This window comes from Zootoca vivipara, chromosome 6, assembly GCF_965207765.1.
Source record: "Zootoca vivipara chromosome 6, rZooViv2.hap1.1, whole genome shotgun sequence".
Lineage (NCBI taxonomy): Eukaryota > Metazoa > Chordata > Lepidosauria > Squamata > Lacertidae > Zootoca > Zootoca vivipara.
Genome location: NC_142589.1, coordinates 84,509,206 through 84,527,202, shown reverse-complemented (window position 1 = coordinate 84,527,202; position 17,997 = coordinate 84,509,206). Strand labels below are relative to the sequence as shown.

The window sequence follows — 17,997 nt, the reverse complement described above, 5'->3', positions numbered from 1 at the left end:
TTGCAACACCTCTGCGTGCGGCGGAGGTGGCCCCAGGCCCGCGCGCCTCTGGAGAGCGGCCTGAAGACGCTGAACAGCTGAGAGGCGCGCCTGGGGCTGCATCCGGTGCGCCTGGGGCGGCCTCCGCCACGCCTCTCAGTGAGCGCAGCGGCGCCCCTGGTGGCCTGGCGCCCGAGTGCCCCGCGCCACCGGACCTGGGCCTAGAGACGGCCCTGATCCCAATGCTAATCTTTCTTCCCCCCTTGTAACAGAAGATGATGGAGAGAATAAAAATTTCACAAACCTGCATCATTTCGACGGTTCTGTTTTCGTTTGAGCCTTTTACAGTGTAGAAAGGTACTGTACATGGCGAATACGCTATTTGTTCTAGAATGGCGAAAAGAATAAACCGCTAGAATCTATGGAGGCTATAGTATGCATGAAATCAGCTCGGCATGGTAACTGTGAATAACCTACAAATATTTTGCACAGATGAAAGAGGATATTAGGAGACATTTCATGAATAGGAGAATTAGTTAAAGTCTTAATAAAGAAAGCTGTCAAAAATGGTTATATGTCATCACATGATATTATGATGAGGGCTGATCTGAAGAACAAAATTGTTTTGATTGGTTCAGGATGATGGTATTGAGTTGCAACTGTTAAGATTGCTATGATCCTTTGATTGGTGAACAGAATCTGGAAGTGTAAGTTTTTGGATGTGGTTCTTTACAGCCTGCTCCTTATCACAGAATTCTAGAGTTGGAAGGGGCCCCAGGGTCATCTAGTCCAACCCCCTGCAATGCAGGAATCTTTTGCCCGATTTGGGGCTTGAAACCACAACCCTCTACCATGTCAGGGGGCTGTCAGAGGAGCAGATTCACCAACAGGTCAGAAGGGAGACTCAGAGACTCAAAGTAAAGTTAGCTGTTTTATTCAGGAAATTAGTATACAGCAGAGATCACTTGCTGCCTCCTTGAAGGCACTGCCAAAACTGGCTCTGGGCACCTCTTCCTCCTCCTAGCCCTCCTCTTCTGTACGTCTTCCAAGCAGATGCAAACTCTGGCAGGGAGGAGGGTCTCCCTCCTTGGGCTTGTCTAGCTTTCTGTTCAGCTACATGTAAAGATCTGTACAGATCGTGAAGCTGAGGCTACAATACTTTGGCCACCTCATGAGAAGACTCCCTGGAAAGACCCTGATGTTGGGAAAGATGGAGGGCACAAGGAGTAGGGGACGACAGAGGACGAGATGGTTGGACAGTGTTCTCGAAGCTACGAACATGAGTTTGACCAAACTGCGGGAGGCAGTGGAAGACAGGAGTGCCTGGCGTGCTATGGTCCATGGGGTCACGAAGAGGCGGACACGACTAAACAACAACAACAAAGATCTGTGTAGCCTCGCACCCAGCTCCCTGCCTCTGCAGTGGCGTAGCAAGGGGGGGCGATGGGGGCGGGTCACCCCCAGGTGCTACCCTGGAGGGGAGGTGACTCTCGGTGCCCCCCCCCCACTGGGGAACGTTTTTTAAATTTTCTGTTGCATGAGATTTTCAACTGTTCTTATATGTTCTTTCAATGCTGATTTCATATCTGAAGACGGTTTTGTTCTGTAAGCTCTAGGGTTTGTTTGTTTTTTTGCAATTAATGTTTTACACTTTTCACCAGAGCCAGAGCTAGAGCCGCGTGGGGGCGGGTGACAAAAGAAAATCGCACCGGGTACCACCTGGGCTTGCTACGCCTCTGTGCCTCTGTCTCTTTTTGTTCTCTCAAGACTCCTGTTTCTTTCGCTCCCAGCTCCCTCCCTCCCTCCCTCCCTCTGGCCATAGCTGCCAAGTTATCCCTTTTTTAAGGGAAATTCCCCTTGCTGAATAGGCTTCCTCGTGAGAAAAGGGAAAACTTGGCAGCTATGCCTCTGGCCTGTCTTCTGTGTCCCCCCCTCCCCCCCTGGGTCTGAGCCTTCTTTCTTGGTTGAAGCCTCCGGCCACTCTTCGCCTTCCAGCCAGTCCTTGACACCCCAGCGTTTTGGTTCACATATTATTTAAAAAAACATGCTTTTGGTAAATTCACCTTTAAATGAGAACTGACTCAAATGTCTCCCTCCTCCCTATTCAGGAGTAAGTTCCGCTGACTTCAGTGGGCCTTGCTCCCAGGTAACTACATTGAGGCTTGTGACCTGAGGCACATAAAAGGTCATGTATGAATGGCGGAGAATTTGCTTTGTGTGCAGAAAGTCCCGGATTTAATCCCCAGCATCTCCAGGTCTGGTGTAGCTGAAATCCTAGAAAGTTGCTGCCAGTCAGTGTGGGCAATACTGAACTAGATTGGTTGAGTTGAATGTATGTTAGCTTCCCATTTTTATTTCATTTAACAAGATACTACTTAATCCAAAGACCTATGAACCGTTGATGCAATTTACTCCCATTCACATAAGCTCTTACTAAATAGGTTTGTGTTTAAATCAGGCCCCTTTCATCCAGAACCATGAGGACTGGAATCCTTATTTTTAAGAGAAGGCTAGATCTCAGTGGTAGAGCATCTGCTAGGGTTAATTGTAAACCTGAATGCCTGAAGCAGTGGCATAGCTGCCAAGTTTTCCCTTTTCTCGTGAGGAAGCCTATTCAGCATAAGGGAAAATCCCTTAAAAAAAGGGATAACTTGGCAGCTATGAGCAGTGGCAATAATGCACCAAAACCCATTACATTAGGCAAAATTGCGGAGTGATATCTTGTTTTAAAACTAAAACAACTTAGATTATGCATTATTTATGTAATCTTTTTCTTTTTGCAATTTCTATGTAATTTTTGTTTTCTGTTGTAAATCTACGTAATGCAAATCGAAGATATATCTGTATAAACCTATTTTTAACCAATAAAGTTTATTTTAAAATTTAAAAAAAAAACTAAAACAACTTAAAGGTAAAGGGACCCCTGACCATCAGGTCCAGCCGTGACCGACTCTGGGGTTGTGGTGCTCATCTCGCGTTATTGGCCAAGGAAGCCGGCGTTACAGCTTCCAGGTCATGTGGCCAGCATGACAAAGCCGCTTCTGGCGAATCAGAGCAGCACATGGAGACTCCATTTACCTCCCCGCTGTAGCGGTACCTATTTATCTACTTGCACTTTGCCGTGCTTTCGAACTGCTAGGTTGGCAGGAGCTGGGACCGAGCAACGGGAGCTCTCCCCGTCGCGGGGATTCGAACTGCTGACCTTCTGATCAGCAAGCCCTAGGCTCAGTGGTTTAACCCACAGCGCCACCCGTGTCCCGGAGTAGACCTGGGAGTAGACTCAGAGTAGACCCATTTAAATAAAGTATAAGTAAGTATAAGAATACTAAGTATACCAAGTCCTTTGATTCCAATGGGTATAGTTAAAATGGAATTAACCCATCATTTCTCATTGACTGGCTGGTTGCAAAGAATAATTAGGAATTATTAGGAATTAGGAATAATTCAGAATTATTAGGAGCTCACCCCGTCGCGGGGATTCGAACCACCGACCTTCTGATAGGCAAGCCCTAGCCTCTGTGGTTTAACCCGACATTTGATGCTTCTGTGAATATTGATGGTTGTTTCTTGGGTAAATAAAGGGAAACAAGAAAACATTTGTCCCCACCCCACAAAATACGGGGAACTGACTTGAAATAGGAAGAAATGCGAAACTGACATTGCCAGGTTCACCCATGCCTGCTCTCGAGTAGACATGCCTAGGATTGTGCTGCGAGGTGTCAGAGGTTTTGGGAATGCGGGGTCAGTGGGACGAGCAAAGGGGAGGCAGGGCGTCAGAAGTTTGCAATGAAGTTTGTTTATTTCAGGAAACAATAAAGCAACAGTAAGCACTAGCGGTACAAAAGAAGGCAGAGGTTTCTCTGGGGAAAGCCGTGATCGATCCACAGGAAGAGGAGTTGCCTGTGCACCTGACTTCACAATGACCAAGTGTGTCTCTCATCGTATCTGACTCTCTCTAGCAGGGGCAGGAAGAATCCATCTGGGAACAAGAAGCTGCTGGCTGCTTTTCTCCTCGCTGGCCTCACTCTTCCTTCATTGTCTCTTTGATCCATGGGAGGTAGGCGGCGACACGCGTGTAAACTGATGGCGGGATTTGGAAGCCATAGGAGACGATTCCGTGGGCAACTCCATTGCAGACCAGGGCACTCCCGGAATCCCCCTGAGCATTGAATTGCGGAGTTGGAGAGAGAGGGAGAGAGAAACTTGACTTTTTTGCAATATTATTCACCATTGCATTTCTATCCCGCCCATAGCTGCCAAGTACCCCGTTTTCTCTGGGAAAACCCTGATTTTACTTACCTTTTCCCGGTGGTCCCCCGTATCACTTCGTCTCCCGTTTTCCTCCGTTATTTTCTCCTGCCGGAGGCCATTTTTTTCTTTCCGATTTGCCCTTCTATGGGCACAAAAAATGGCCGCCGGCGGCTTCAAAAGTCGCATCTACGCATGTCCGGAAGTGCATAGACGCGACTTCCGGTGTCGGCGGTGGCCATTTTTGGTGCCCATAGATGGGCGGAGCGACACCGGAAGTTGCGTCGATGCACTTCCTGACATGCGTACAAGTGACTTTCGAAGCCGGCGGTGGCCATTTTTTGTGCCCATAGAAGGGCAAAGCGACACCAGAAGTTACGTCGACGTAACTTCCGGTGTCACACGGCTGCCGGTCCCGGATTCTGCAGTCCGGGACTTGGAAGGTAAGATCCCGCCTTACCTACAAGGAGTTCCAGGCAGTTGACACAACACTCCCCTCACAACCACCCTGCAAGGTAGGTCGGGCCGAGAGCTGGAGTGACTGTCCCAAAGTCATCCAGTGAGTTTCATGGGCAGGTGTCAGGCTGCTGCCAGCAACTCCTGGCTGGTTGCTCAGGAAAGTACAAAGACTAGTGAGGGTTTCTTACCACCTGCTTTTTATCTAGTATTTACAGAGAGGGCTATAGAACCCAGCCTCTGGGATAATGGCCGTCTCCCGAGTGAATCTCCACTCCCCCATCTCTCCCACTTCCTCATTCGTCTCTCCTATGGGTGCTGCTAAGGGCCCTCTGTCTTTGAGCTCTTTGCTCTCCTACTTTCAAGGCTTGCCGGGTTCTGGGAGAGGGGGGGTCTGGAATGCTTTCTAAAGACACGGTGTCCGTCAGCTGTCGCCCCCCTGGTGCTTCCTCCTCCTCCTCTCCCATTATTTCCCAACTTTCCCCCTCATCCGCCTCTGAGCTGTGACCTCCCTCAAACCCCTGATGTAAATCTAAACCCTGGAAGGGTTAAGCTGGGCAGGAGGTCTCCACCATTCCTCCTCTGCCCACTCCCTGACAGCAGGTGGCGATTTGAGTCCTGGTCTCTTGGGTCCCAGTCTGAACTGAAGTCTCCAGGTGTGCCTCCTTGAACATCTGGGTGGACAAGAGCACTGATAGATGATAGCTAGATAGGGACCCAGGTGGCACTGTGGGTTAAACCACAGAGTCTAGGGCTTGCTGATCAAAAGGTCGGCGGTTCGAATCCCCGCAACGGGGTGAGCTCCCGTTGCTCGGTCCTAGCTCCTGCCCACCTAGCAGTTCGAAAGCACATCAAAGTGCAAGTAGATAAATAGGGAACGCTCCGGCGGGAAGGTAAACGGCGTTGCTCGGTCCCAGCTCCTGCCCACCTAGCAGTTCGAAAGCACATCAAAGTGCTAGTAGATAAATAGGGAATGCTCCGGCGGGAAGGTAAACGGCGTTTCTGTGCGCTGCTCTGGTTCACCAGAAACAGCTTTGTCATGCTGGCCACATGACCCGGAAGCTGTCTGCGGACAAACGCCGGCTCCCTCGGCCTATAGAGCGAGATGAGCGCCGCAACCCCAGAGTCGGACACGACTGGACCTGATGGTCAGGGGCCCCTTTACCTTTACCTTTTAGATAGCTAGATAAATGATAGATAGATATAGCTAGATAGATGTTAGATGGCTTGCAAGCTTCATCCTGGCAGAAGCACCTGCAGATTATTGCATAGGCCAGTGGTGGCCAAACTTGCCCCCCCCAAGCTGTTTTTGGACTACAACTCCCATCATCCCTAGCTAACAGGACCGGTGGTCAGGGAGGATGGGAATTGTAGTCCCAAAACAGCTGGAGGGCCAAGTTTGGCCACCACCGGCATAGACTCTTGGGAGGGCATTCCCTCTCCCCCTCTCCCAATTAGCCTCCATCTCTGCAAAGTATTGCATAGATTCTCCAAGAGAAGAAGGGGGTGCCCCTGAGTCTCGGTTTTGGGCCCTGAAATATCAGGGTCTGGCATGCTCCTGCCCTGGCAAAGGCACCACGACAAAGATCGAAAGATAGATATGGTTCTGCCAGACTGAAACCACTCACATTTAAAGCTCAGTGAATGCACGATTAAAGCACAGGCTTCTTCCCAAGAATCCTGGGACCTGCTGAGTACCCTTCTCAGACCTATGATTTCCAGCCCCCTCCACAAACTACACTTCCCAGGATTCTGCGGGAGAAGTTGTGTGCATGTGACTGGTAATCTGTCATGGAAGAACAACACAATCCGTTTTAAAACTTTGGCGTAAAAGTCTTCTGAAAGATCACAGAAGGAAGGAAAGTGGAGACATTTTTTTTTAGAGTTGGGGTATTTTTTGTGTGAATTGCAAGAAGCAGAAAAACCACTAATGTGGACTGATCCTTGCTCTTTTGCCTTGCCCACAACAGGCAATTGTTTAAATTGCCACAGGGATCGCCCAAGTGGCACCCATGGGTGCAATAGTGCTCTTGCGGTCTTCCCGGAGTCTCTGCGTTCTCTGTCTTTTCCTCCCTTGAAAAGTATATAGAGCTGAAAGGGGGCAAGAGGGGCTCCTTCCCCACTTCCTCTTTCAACTCTATGGACTTTGCAAGGCTCAGATTAATTCCACCGGAAAGGACCGAAGGTGGGGGCACCAACAGCTCTCACTCAAAGATCCAAAGGAGCCCATGGGCCTAAAAAAGAGAGAAATGTTGGCAGCCTCATAGGTAAAGGTAAAGGGACCCCTGACCATTAGGTCCAGTCATGACCGACTCTGGGGTTGCGCGCTCATCTCGCATTATTGGCCGAGGGAGCTGGCGTATAACTTCCAGGTCCTGTGGCCAGCATGACAAAGCCGCTTCTGGCAAACCAGAGCAGCACATGGAAACGCCGTTTACCTTCCCACTGTAGCGGTTCCTATTTATCTACTTGCATTTTGATGTGCTTTCGAACTGCTAGGTTGGCAGGAGCTGGGACCAAGCAACGGGAGCTCACCCCGTCACAGGGATTCGAACCGCCGACCTTCTGATCAGCAAGCCCTAGGCTCAGTGGCTTAGCCCACAGCGCCACCTGGGTCCCCACGCAGCCTCATAACTTTTAGTAAATATTTCAAAAAATTGCATCTCTGCATATGTATTAGCACGTGCAATTCTGTAAAATGCATGGGCTTTTGTTCTGCGAAGCTGTCTCCTTGTTTTTGACAAGGACATGCGGGCGCCCTGCTTACATTGCTGACGTCACAGAGCTTGGCACGGCTGCCGGCACACACCATCCCGTCGGTGAGTTCCGGAAGGAACTGGAGGCACTTCCTGCGGCCAAGGGCGGTGACATTGGTCTCAAAAAGTTTGGGGCTGCCTTCGTATCTCGCATCTATGCGGCCCCATCCAGCCACAAAGCATTTTGTGTCTTTGAGGAGGTCGTTTTCGTTTTCCGGTAATGGGATGACTTGGACGTACTTGTTGATCTTGGCTTCACGGTCGAGCTTTAGGGGAGGAAGGAGGAGAAGAAGAGGATGGTCTGAAATCGGCGGGCTTCCAGAGAGTCATGAGACATCACAGACAGGCCACTGATAGGTCAGGGTCGGGGAGAAACTTTATTCACTTAACGTTTAACGGTGCATTAATCTAATCTGTGCTTTTGGAAATACTGGGTAGTGTAGCTAAATTCTAGATTGATAGATTTAAGTAAGTCATGTCCTTTTAATTTTAATATGCCCAATCCAAGTCTAAAGTTGGATACCTTGGTTCTCAAACTTAATCTGTTCCGGAAGTCCATTCCAAAACCAAAACGAAACGTTCCAAAACCAAGGCAGGCTTTCCCATAGAAAGTAATGCAAAATGGATTAATCTGTTCCAGACTTTTAAAAACAACCCCTAAAGCAGCAATTTAACATGCATTTTACTATCTAATGAGACCACTGGTGCATAAAATGAAAGCAATCAACAATGTACTGCAGTCACACAATCAATCAATCCATCCGTAGCTGAACTGGGTTCCACACAGTCACAAAAAACAAAACAAAAAGAGCCACAGAAACAACCGCAAAATAAAGAGCAAAAACAGACAGACCTCAGCGAAACACTCAAAATGGAAGCGTGGCACTCAAATCGGAAGCGTTAACACTCCATGTTCGGCTTCCGAAAAAAGTTCGCAAACCGGAACACTTACTTCTGGGTTCGCAGTGATTGGGTTCCAAGTTGTTTGAGAACCAAGGTGTTTGAGAACCAAGGTACCACTGTACAACCCAACTCATTCATCGAAACATGGCCTTCCTTTGAAATCCGTACTTCTCTGAGTTTTGCAGTGCAATTCTCCACAGCTACCGTATATTCCAGAGTATAAGACGACTGGGCGTATAAGACGACCACCAACTTTTCCAGTTAAAATATAGAGTTTGGGACATACTTGCCGTATAAGAAATACGACCCGGCGTATAAGACGACCCCTGACTTTGGAGAAGATTTTCCTGGGTTAAAAAGTAGTCTTATACACAGGAATATACAGTAAGTAATGTGCACGTAGAGTGGAAATATGTATATACCAGGGTAAAGTGTGCATATAAATGCATATAATCGTGCAAAAACAAGCCTTATGAGGAATGGTTGAGGGAGTTGGGTATGTTTAGCCTGGAGAAAATAAGACTGAGAGGTGATATGAGAGCCAACTTCAAACAGCTGAAGGGCTGTCACACGAAAAACGGAGCCAGCTTGTTTTCTGCTGCTCCAGAGGGCAGAACCTGAACCGATAGAGTCAAATGACAAGAAAGGAGATTAGGAGGCACTTTCTGGGGGTGAGAGGTGTTCAACAAGGGAACCTGGGAAAGTGGTGGACTCTCCTTCACGGGGCGGGGGCTGAGTTAAAAATAGTTTGGATAGCAGAGGCTCTTTAGCTATGACTCTTGCTTTGCTGGGGGGACTGTCATACAGTGGTTCCGCTCCTTCCTCCTGGGCCGTGTCCAGAAAGTGGTGGTGGGGGATGAGTGTTCAGACCCCTGGGCTCTCACTTTTGGGGTGCCTCAGTGATCCGTTCTCTCCCCCATGCTTTTTAATATCTATATGAAGCCGCTGGGAGAGATATCATCAGGGGGTTTGGGCTGGGTGTTCATCAGTATGCAGATGACACCCAGCTCTACCTCTCTTTCAAATCCGAACCAGTGAAAATGGTGAAGGTACTGTGTGAGTGTCTGGAGGCGGTTGGAGGATGGATGGCGGCTAACGGATTGAGGTTGAATCCTGACAAGACAGAAGTACTGTTCATGGGGGACAGGAGGCGGGCAGGTGTGGGGGACTCCCTGGTCCTGAATGGGGTAACTTTGCCCCTGAAGGACCAGGTGCGCAGAGTGGTAGTCATTTTGGACTCACAGCTGTCCATGGAGGCGCAGATTAATTCTGTGTCCAGGGCAGCTGTCTACCAGCTCCATCTGGTATGCAGGCTGAGACCCTACCTGCCCACAGACTGTCTCACCAGAGTGGTGCATGCTCTGGTTATCTCCCAGCTGGATTACTGCAATGTGCTCTACGTGGGGCTACCTTTGAAGGTGACCCAGAAACTGCAATTAATCCAGAATGCGGCAGCTAGACTGGTGACTGGGAGCGGCCGCTGGGACCACATAACTCCAGTCCTGAGAGATCTACATTGGCTCCCAGTACGTTTCCGAGCACAATTCAAAGTGTTGGTGTTGACCTTGAAAGCCCTAAACGGCCTCGGTCCTGTATACCTGAAGGAGCATCTCCACTCCCACCGTTCAGCCCATAGCTGCCAAGTCTCACGTGTTCCCCGGGAAACCCCCATTTTTCCAGCCGTTTCCCACTGGCAGCCCGGATTTTAAAAAACCCCCGTAAATCTCCCGGATTCTTACCGGCCCAGGGAGGCTCCTTCTGCGCATGTTTGGAGTCTCTGGACATGCGCAGAAGCAATTTCTGGCGCTGTGGCCATTTTGGAAATGGGCAGAGCATGCGTATAAGCGACTTCCGGTGCTGCTCTTCCCAGTTCCAAAATGGCCGCAGCGTGACTTCCAGTGCCGATCCTGGATTTTTCAATCTGGGAGTTGGCACCTATGGTTCAGCCCGGACACTGAGATCCAGCACCGAGGACCTTCTGGCGGTTCCCTCATTGCGAAAAGTGAGGTTACAGGGAACCAGACAGAGGGCCTTCTCGGTAGTGGCACCTGCCCTGTGGAATGCCCTTCCAACAGATGTCAAGGAAATAAGCAGCTATCCTATTTTTAAAAGACATCTGAAGGCAGCCCTGTTTAGGGAAGTTTTTAAATATTTAATGCTGTATTGTTTTAATATTCAATTGGGAGCCGCCCAGAGTGGCTGGAGAGACTCAGCCAGATGGGCGGGGTACAAATAATATGTTGTTGTTGTTGTTTTGACTTGACTTGTCATTTTACTTTTCTGTATGTGGATACAAAACACTATTCGCAACCTGAAATTTGACAGTTCCATAAATAATGACATATGCATTTTGAGCGAAAGCACCAGTTTACAATCTTTCTCCATACCTTTAACAAAAGGATGTCGTTGAAAGGGGTTCCACCAACCAACGTATAACCCGGATGCTGATGGTAACTTTCGACTCCAAACACCTGCTGGGTGTTTTCGACGGCCTCCAGGTCATGAGCACCCAGAATGACGGAGATATCTCTTTGAACAAGAAGAGAATCAACAGAAAGCCACAGCCGATTATTCCTGCATAGCAGGGGTTCGACTAGATGACCCCTGAGGTCCCTTCCAATGCCGCTAACCTACAATTATGTGAAATTGTCCAACCAGGTCTGTGGGGTGGCATTCTTATCTCATCTTAGCATTTCTATATCACCCTATTTACCTTCTTTTTATGCTTAGAGAAATTAACTTTAGTATTTGTAAACCGGGATCAAAAATTAACATTACAAAATATTTTAAATCAAATGTTTTCAAATGTTTACAATGTTCTTTCATATACTGTATATACAGTACATACAGTACATTTTTAATTATTTCTATGCAATTTTACACACATCCTACTTATCATAGAATCATAGAGTTGGAAGAGACCACAAGGGCTATCCAGTCCAACCCCCTGCCAAGCAGGAAACACCATCAAAGCATTCTTGACATATGCCTGTCAAGCCTCTGCTTAAATTCCTCCGAAGAAGGAGACTCCACCACACTCCTTGGTAGCAAATTCCACTGCTGAACAGCTCTTACTGTCAGGAAGTTCTTCCTAATGTTTAGGTGGAATCTTCTTTCTTGTAGTTTGAATCCATTGCTCCGTGTCTGCTTCTCTGGAGCAGCAGAAAACAACCTTTCTCCCTCCTCTATATGACATCCTTTAATATATTTGAACATGGCTATCATATCACCCCTTAACCTTCTCTTCTCCAGGCTAAACATACCCAGCTCCCTAAGCCGTTCCTCATAAGGCATCGTTTCCAGGCCTTTGACCATTTTGGTTGCCCTCCTCTGGACATTTTCCAGCTTGTCAGTATCCTTCTTGAATTGTGGTGCCCAGAACTGGACACAGTACTCCAGGTGAGGTCTGACCAGAGCAGAATACAGTGGTACTATTACTTCCCTAGATCTAGATGCTATACTCCTATTGATGCATCCCAGAATACTGATACTTACCCAGTCTGAAAACCTTTTCAATTCCAAAGTCAACTTTTTAGCACCTCTCATTTGGGGAAGTTGAAAGCCTAAAAATTCAAACCCGCCCTGCGTTACCATGACTCACCCATTGCAGTGGGCTGCAGTCAGGACCCACTGACGGGCCACGAGGAACCCCCCGCAAAGAAAACCTCTGTCTCCTTTCAGAGCTGCCGCGTACGTCCTTGTATGTGGCTTGGCTTCACCACCCCCGACGATCCTGCTGCGGAGGCTGCCTGGAAGAGGGAGACCCGAGTCGCCGGTTCCACCACGCCATGAAATGGCGTAAATAGCAGAACCGTCAAGGTAGGACTTGGGGGGAGAAGGGAGTCTGAAGCCCCACTCAGCAGAAGTGGGATTGTCGGCTTGTCTATCCAGCATATCTTTTAAGAATCCTAGCCAGTTGGTGACCCTCGCCATCTCCAGTGGAAGGGAGTTCCACAGTTTTAACTATGTGCTGAGTGAAGAAGTTCTTTTATCTGCCCTGAATCCCTCAGCATTTGCCTTTATTGGGTGTCCACAAGCTCTAGAGTTATGAGACACCAGGGGGGACGGGGACCTTTCTCTATCATCGTTCTACCATCAGCTACCAGATTTTTAGAAGACATCTGAAGGCAGCGCTGTTTAGGGAGGCTTTTAATGTTTAATAGATTACTGTATTATATTTTTCTGTTGGAAGCCGCCCAGAGTGGCTGGGGAAACCCAGCCAGATGGGCGGGGTATAAATCATCATCATCATCATCATCATCATCATCATCATCATCATCATCATCATCGTTCTGCTTCCCATGTGCCATTTTATACATCTCCATCAAGGCACTTGCCTTTTCTGTAAACTAATAATAATAATAATAATAATAATAATAATAATAATAATAATTTATTATTTATACCCCGCCCATCTGGCCGGGTCTCCCCAGCCACTCTGGGCAGCTTCCAACAGAAGAATAAAACACAAGAATCTATTAAACATTAAAAGCCTCCCTGAACAGGGCTGCCTTCAGATGTCTTCTAAAAGTCTGGTAGTTGTTTTCCTTTTTGACATCTGTTGGGAGGGCGTTCCACAGGGCAGGCGCCACCACCGAGAAGGCCCTCTGCCTAGTTCCCTGCAACTTGGCTTCTCGCAACGAGGGAACCGCCAGAAGGCCCTCGGTGCTGGACCTCAGTGTCCGGGCAGAATGATGGAGGTGGAGACGCTCCTTCAGGTATACTGGACCGAGGCCATTTGGGGCTTTAAAGGTCAGCACCAACACTTTGAATTGTGCTCGGAAACGTCCAAAGTGCAACAACCTTTCCTCATAGGGCAACCCAATGATCATAGAATCACAGAATCCTAGAGTTGGAAGTGACCCCCCCGGGTCCCCTAGTCCAGGAATCTCTACTGAGGCATCCCTGACAGATCATCGCCCAACCTCCGCTTAAAAACCTCCCGTGGAGGAGAGCCCACTGCCTTCTGAGGGAGACTGTTCCACGGTCAAACGGCTCAGGCCATCAGATTGGATGAAGTCGCTACTCACCGCCAGTGTCCAAGTGGGCAGACAAAAGGGCAAAGAGGAAGAAGCAGACTCTCCGTGGCTGCTCCATCCCTCCGCCTCTGAAGTTGACAAAAGGGAACCGGGCTGGCTCTCTACATGGGACACCATGTTTTATAGATTGGCTACCGGCAGTTGGAAACGGTTTTGCACGATCACCTAATCTTCCTCTTCCTTTATCTGCGATCTGAATCCGACAATCATTGGTACAAGAGGCTTATTTCTTGGAAGGGAAGCTCTGAGCAAGATAATAGAGTGGGGCTGAGGTTGGGTCGCTGTGGGGCCCTTGTGACTATCCCCTGGCTACCCACATGTCCCTGACCTTGCCTAACACCCTCCGTCAGTGGTTTGGCTAAACATGTGCCCTTGCTTGCTTGGGTGGAGGATGAAGCGGGTGTCTGAGTGAGTGTCCCAGGGGTGCCCAAGCTTTTTTCAAAGAGGGCCAGATTTGATGAAGTGAACATGCGTGAGGGCCGACCAAAGTTGGTGAGCTTTTTAAAGGATTTGACCCCAATAAATAAACTGCCACAGGGGCCGGATAAAACAGGCTGCCCCTCCCCCCATGGACTTTGGACATGTGGGTCTACGAACTACCCTACTGAGCAAAAGTAGAATTTGCATTTGTTGCTCCGCCCACTTTTGCCTCAGGCCCTGCCCACCCCTGGGATGTGGCCCTCGGAAGGCTGCCCCGAATGCAGACTTCTCAGCATAGGCTGCCAAGTCTCGGGTTTCCCCCGGGAAACCCCCGTTTTTAAAGCAGTTTCCCGCTGTCATCCCGAATGGTGAAATATCCCGTAACCCCCCTGGATTTCTTCCGGTGCCGCTCTGCCCATGTCTGGGCACCGGAAATTGGGCAGCGCCGGCACCAGAAGTTGCTTCTACGCATGTCTGGACATGCGTAGAAGCGACTTCCGGTGCCGGCACTGCTGATCCCATATTTTTCTAACCAGGACTTGGCAGCTATGCTCCTCAGGTCTCAGCAGGTTAGTGGTAAGGGATCAGGCAAACTCCCAGAAGTGCCTCCCACTCCAGCATTGCAGGGGGCTGGACTAGGGGCACTTCCAACTCTACATTTCTAGGATTGCCTCCCTGCCAGGCACACCCTCCAACAGTTTCTCCAGCCTCCGGCAATTGCCCATGCTGCACAGGAGTTCCCTCCTTCTTTCAAGGGAGGCAGCTGGGAGCCAACCTGACATTGCTGAACCCCCTGCCCTGCCCCCTCCCCCCCTCTGCCACCTGGGACATGAAGGGCACCAAGAGTGGCATGCGCCAGTCTCACCCAGCCAGTCCATTTAACAGAGGGTCCCTTGGCTCGCCCGGTCCCAGGACTCCCGCTACTTGTCACGATAAAGGAAGTAGTTTATGGAACTCCCTCCCTCCCACCTAGATGGCTTTAAAGAGGATTGGATGAATTCATGGAGGAGAATGCGACTGAGGACTTCTAGCCATCATGGTTGTGCTCTCCCTCCCCACTCACCACGGCAAGGTGAGTTCCTCTCACAGATTCCGCAAAAACAAGTCATTCTTTTCATTGCCATGATCCTACACTTTGTCAAAGGGAAACTCCACACCCGAGTAGAAATCATATATCAAACAGATGGAAAGCTCTTTAATCTGAACCGGCTGAAAGCAAAGAGTAAGGTTACCGTAACGTCCGTCATAGAGCTTCAGTATGCTGAGGACAACGTAGTGTGCGCACGCTCAGAGGATGACCTCCAAACCATACTAAATATATTCACAGAAGCTTATGAAAAGCTTTGGTCTATTGCTCAACATCCCCCAAACCAAAGTGCTGCACCAACAAGTACAAAATAACCCCTCTGCAGCGCCACAAATCCAACTCAATGGTGTAATGTTGGAAAATGTCAATCACTTCTCCTACCTGGGCAGTTATCTTTCCACAAGGGCCAACGTTGATGCCGAAATCCAGCATCTCCTGAGCTCTGCGAGTGCGGCTTTCCCCCGATTGAAGTGCGCAGTGTTTGAGGACCGGGACATTTGCAGGGAAACCAAAATGCTTGTTTACAAAGCTATTGTACTACCAACCTTACTATATGCTTGTGAAACATGGACCACTTTTATCAACGCCATCTCCAACTCCTCGAAAGATTCCATCAACGATGTCTCCGAAAAATCTGACACATCACTTGGGAAGACAGACGAACTAATATCAGTGTACTGGAAGAAGCAAAGATCACCAGTGTTGAAGCAATGATTCTTCAACATCAACCTCACTGGACTGGTCATGTTGTGTGGATGCCTGATGATCGTCTTCCAAAGCAACTACTCTATTCCAAACTTAAAAATGGAAAGCGTAATGCTGGTGGTCAACAAAAGAGGTTCAAAGACTGTCCCAAGGCAAATCTTTAAAAATGTAGTACAGTCATACCTCGGTTTGCGACCGCCTCCGTTTGCGACAGCTTCAGTTTCCGACCACCGCGGACCCAGAAGTGTTTACATCCGGGTTCCGTGGCGTTCGTATGCGCAGAAGCAATCTGTGCAGAGCGCGTGCACCAGGGATCTACCGATTCGGGGAGCGACTAGCTCTGTGGAACGGATTGCAGTCGCAAACCGAGGTATGACTGCATAAACACTGACAACTGGGAAACACTGGCCTGCGAGCGCTCCAGTTGGAGAACAGCCTTTACCAAACGTGTCATGGGCTTTGAAGACACTCGAACTCAGGACGAAAGGGAGAAACGTGCTAAGAGGAAGGCATACTTGGCAAATCTACACCGTGATCAACTTCTGCCCGGAAACCCATGTCCCCACTGTGGAAGGACGCGTGGATCCAGAATTGGCCCCCACAGTCACTTACGGACTCATTGTTAAAACTGTGTTTATGGAAGACAATCTTACTCGGATACGAGTGATAGAAGAAGAAGAAGAAGAAGAAGAAGAAGAAGAAGAAGAAGAAGAAGAAGAAGAAGAAGAAGAAGCTCTCCCTCAACAGTTGGAAGCTGACTCCTCTTGCTGGTTTCCCTTTGGGGCAGCTGGATGCTGCCCTAGGTGGTCCATTGGCCTGATCCAGAAGGCTCTCCTGAGGTTCTTGGGATTTCCAAGTTGTTTGGGACCTTGTCAGATCAGCCGTTTAAAATCATGACAGGGGAAATCTCACTTCCAGCCCTGGAATGATGGAAACAGGAATGAATATCTTTCTGCTCTCTCCAAATGCCAAATGAAGACTGCAGGATCCAGAAGATCCCTTCCTAGCATTCAGTGGTGCATCTTCATTTGGTGGACTTCACAAATCCATGTTGCACAAGGGCTGAAATCTGATTAAAGGCAGTTTAGGCCAAAGTTGTAAAATCTAGTGCTATGGAATTGGGGTGTTAGGGGAGGAGTTTGACTTCACCCCCAGAGGCACACTCCATTGTTTCTTTTGACAGACAGTTGCCAACATTAATACAGTGGTACCTTGGGTTACCAGAATCAAGCCGGAATTAAGATTGCCGGGAGAAATATCAACAACCTCAGATATGTAGATGACACAATCTTGATGGCAGACAATGAGGAGGAATTAAAGAACCTTTTAATGAGGGTGAAAGAGGAGAGCGCAAAATATGGTCTGAAGCTCAACATCAAAAAAACTAAGATCATGGCCACTGGTCCCATCACCTCCTGGCAAATAGAAGGGGAAGAAATGGAGGCAGTGAGAGATTTTACTTTCTTGGGTTCCATGATCACTGCAGATGGTGACAGCAGTCACGAAATTAAAAGACGCCTGCTTCTTGGGAAAAAAGCAATGACAAACCTAGACAGCATCTTAAAAAGCAGAGACATCACCTTGCCGACAAAGGTCCGTATAGTTAAAGCTATGGTTTTCCCAGTCGTGATGTATGGAAGTGAGAGCTGGACCATAAAGAAGGCTGATCGCCGAAGAATTGATGCTTTTGAATTATGGTGCTGGAGGAGAGTCCCATGGAGTGCAAGAAGATCAAACCTATCCATTCTTCAGGAAATCAGCCCTGAGTGCTCACTGGAAGGACAGATCGTGAAGCTGAGGCTCCAATACTTTGGCCACCTCATGAGAAGAGAAGAATCCTTGGAAAAGATCCTGATGTTGGGAAAGATTGAGGGCACTAGGAGAAGGGGACGACAGAGGACGAGATGGTTGGACAGTGTTCTCGAAGCTACGAACATGAGTCTGACCAAACTGCGGGAGGCAGTGGAAGACAGGAGTGCCTGGCGTGCTATGGTCCATGGGGTCACAAAGAGTCGGACACGACTAAACAACAAAACCTCGGGTTACGAACTTAATTCGTTCCAGAGGTCCGTTCTTAACCTGAAACTGTTCTTAACCTGAGGGACCACTTTAGCTAATGGGGCCTCCGGCTGCCGCCGCGCCACCAGCGCACAATATCCTGAGGTAAAGTTCTCAACCCAAGGTACTACTTCTGGGTTAGCGGAGTTTGTAACCCAAAGTGTTTGTAACCTGAAGCGTTTGTACCCTGAGGTACCACTGTATGTGTAATTCAATGGAATTCAATATATCCTTCCTGGATATATGAGTTTGTAGCCTGAGTCCCCTTCCCCAAACATCCCATCATCTCCTAGGAATATCAGAAACTGCCTTAGCCTGTTGGTCCTTTGAGCTCAGTCCTATTTAC

At 48.7% G+C, this 17,997-nt stretch overlaps 1 protein-coding gene across 1 annotated transcript; it reads right to left on the bottom strand.

The window, feature by feature from the left end:
* Positions 1-3,759: 3,759 nt before the first annotated feature.
* Positions 3,760-13,526, bottom strand: LOC118086115 (mast cell protease 4). The gene is made up of 5 exons (XM_060275428.2): positions 13,373-13,526; positions 11,944-12,091; positions 10,730-10,871; positions 7,451-7,705; positions 3,760-4,138 (listed from the first exon to the last, which is right to left on the bottom strand). Exons 1-5 carry the CDS (start codon positions 13,437-13,439, stop codon positions 4,001-4,003), a joined length of 750 nt encoding a protein of 249 aa, XP_060131411.2. The 5' UTR covers positions 13,440-13,526; the 3' UTR covers positions 3,760-4,000.
* Positions 13,527-17,997: the final 4,471 nt, after the last annotated feature.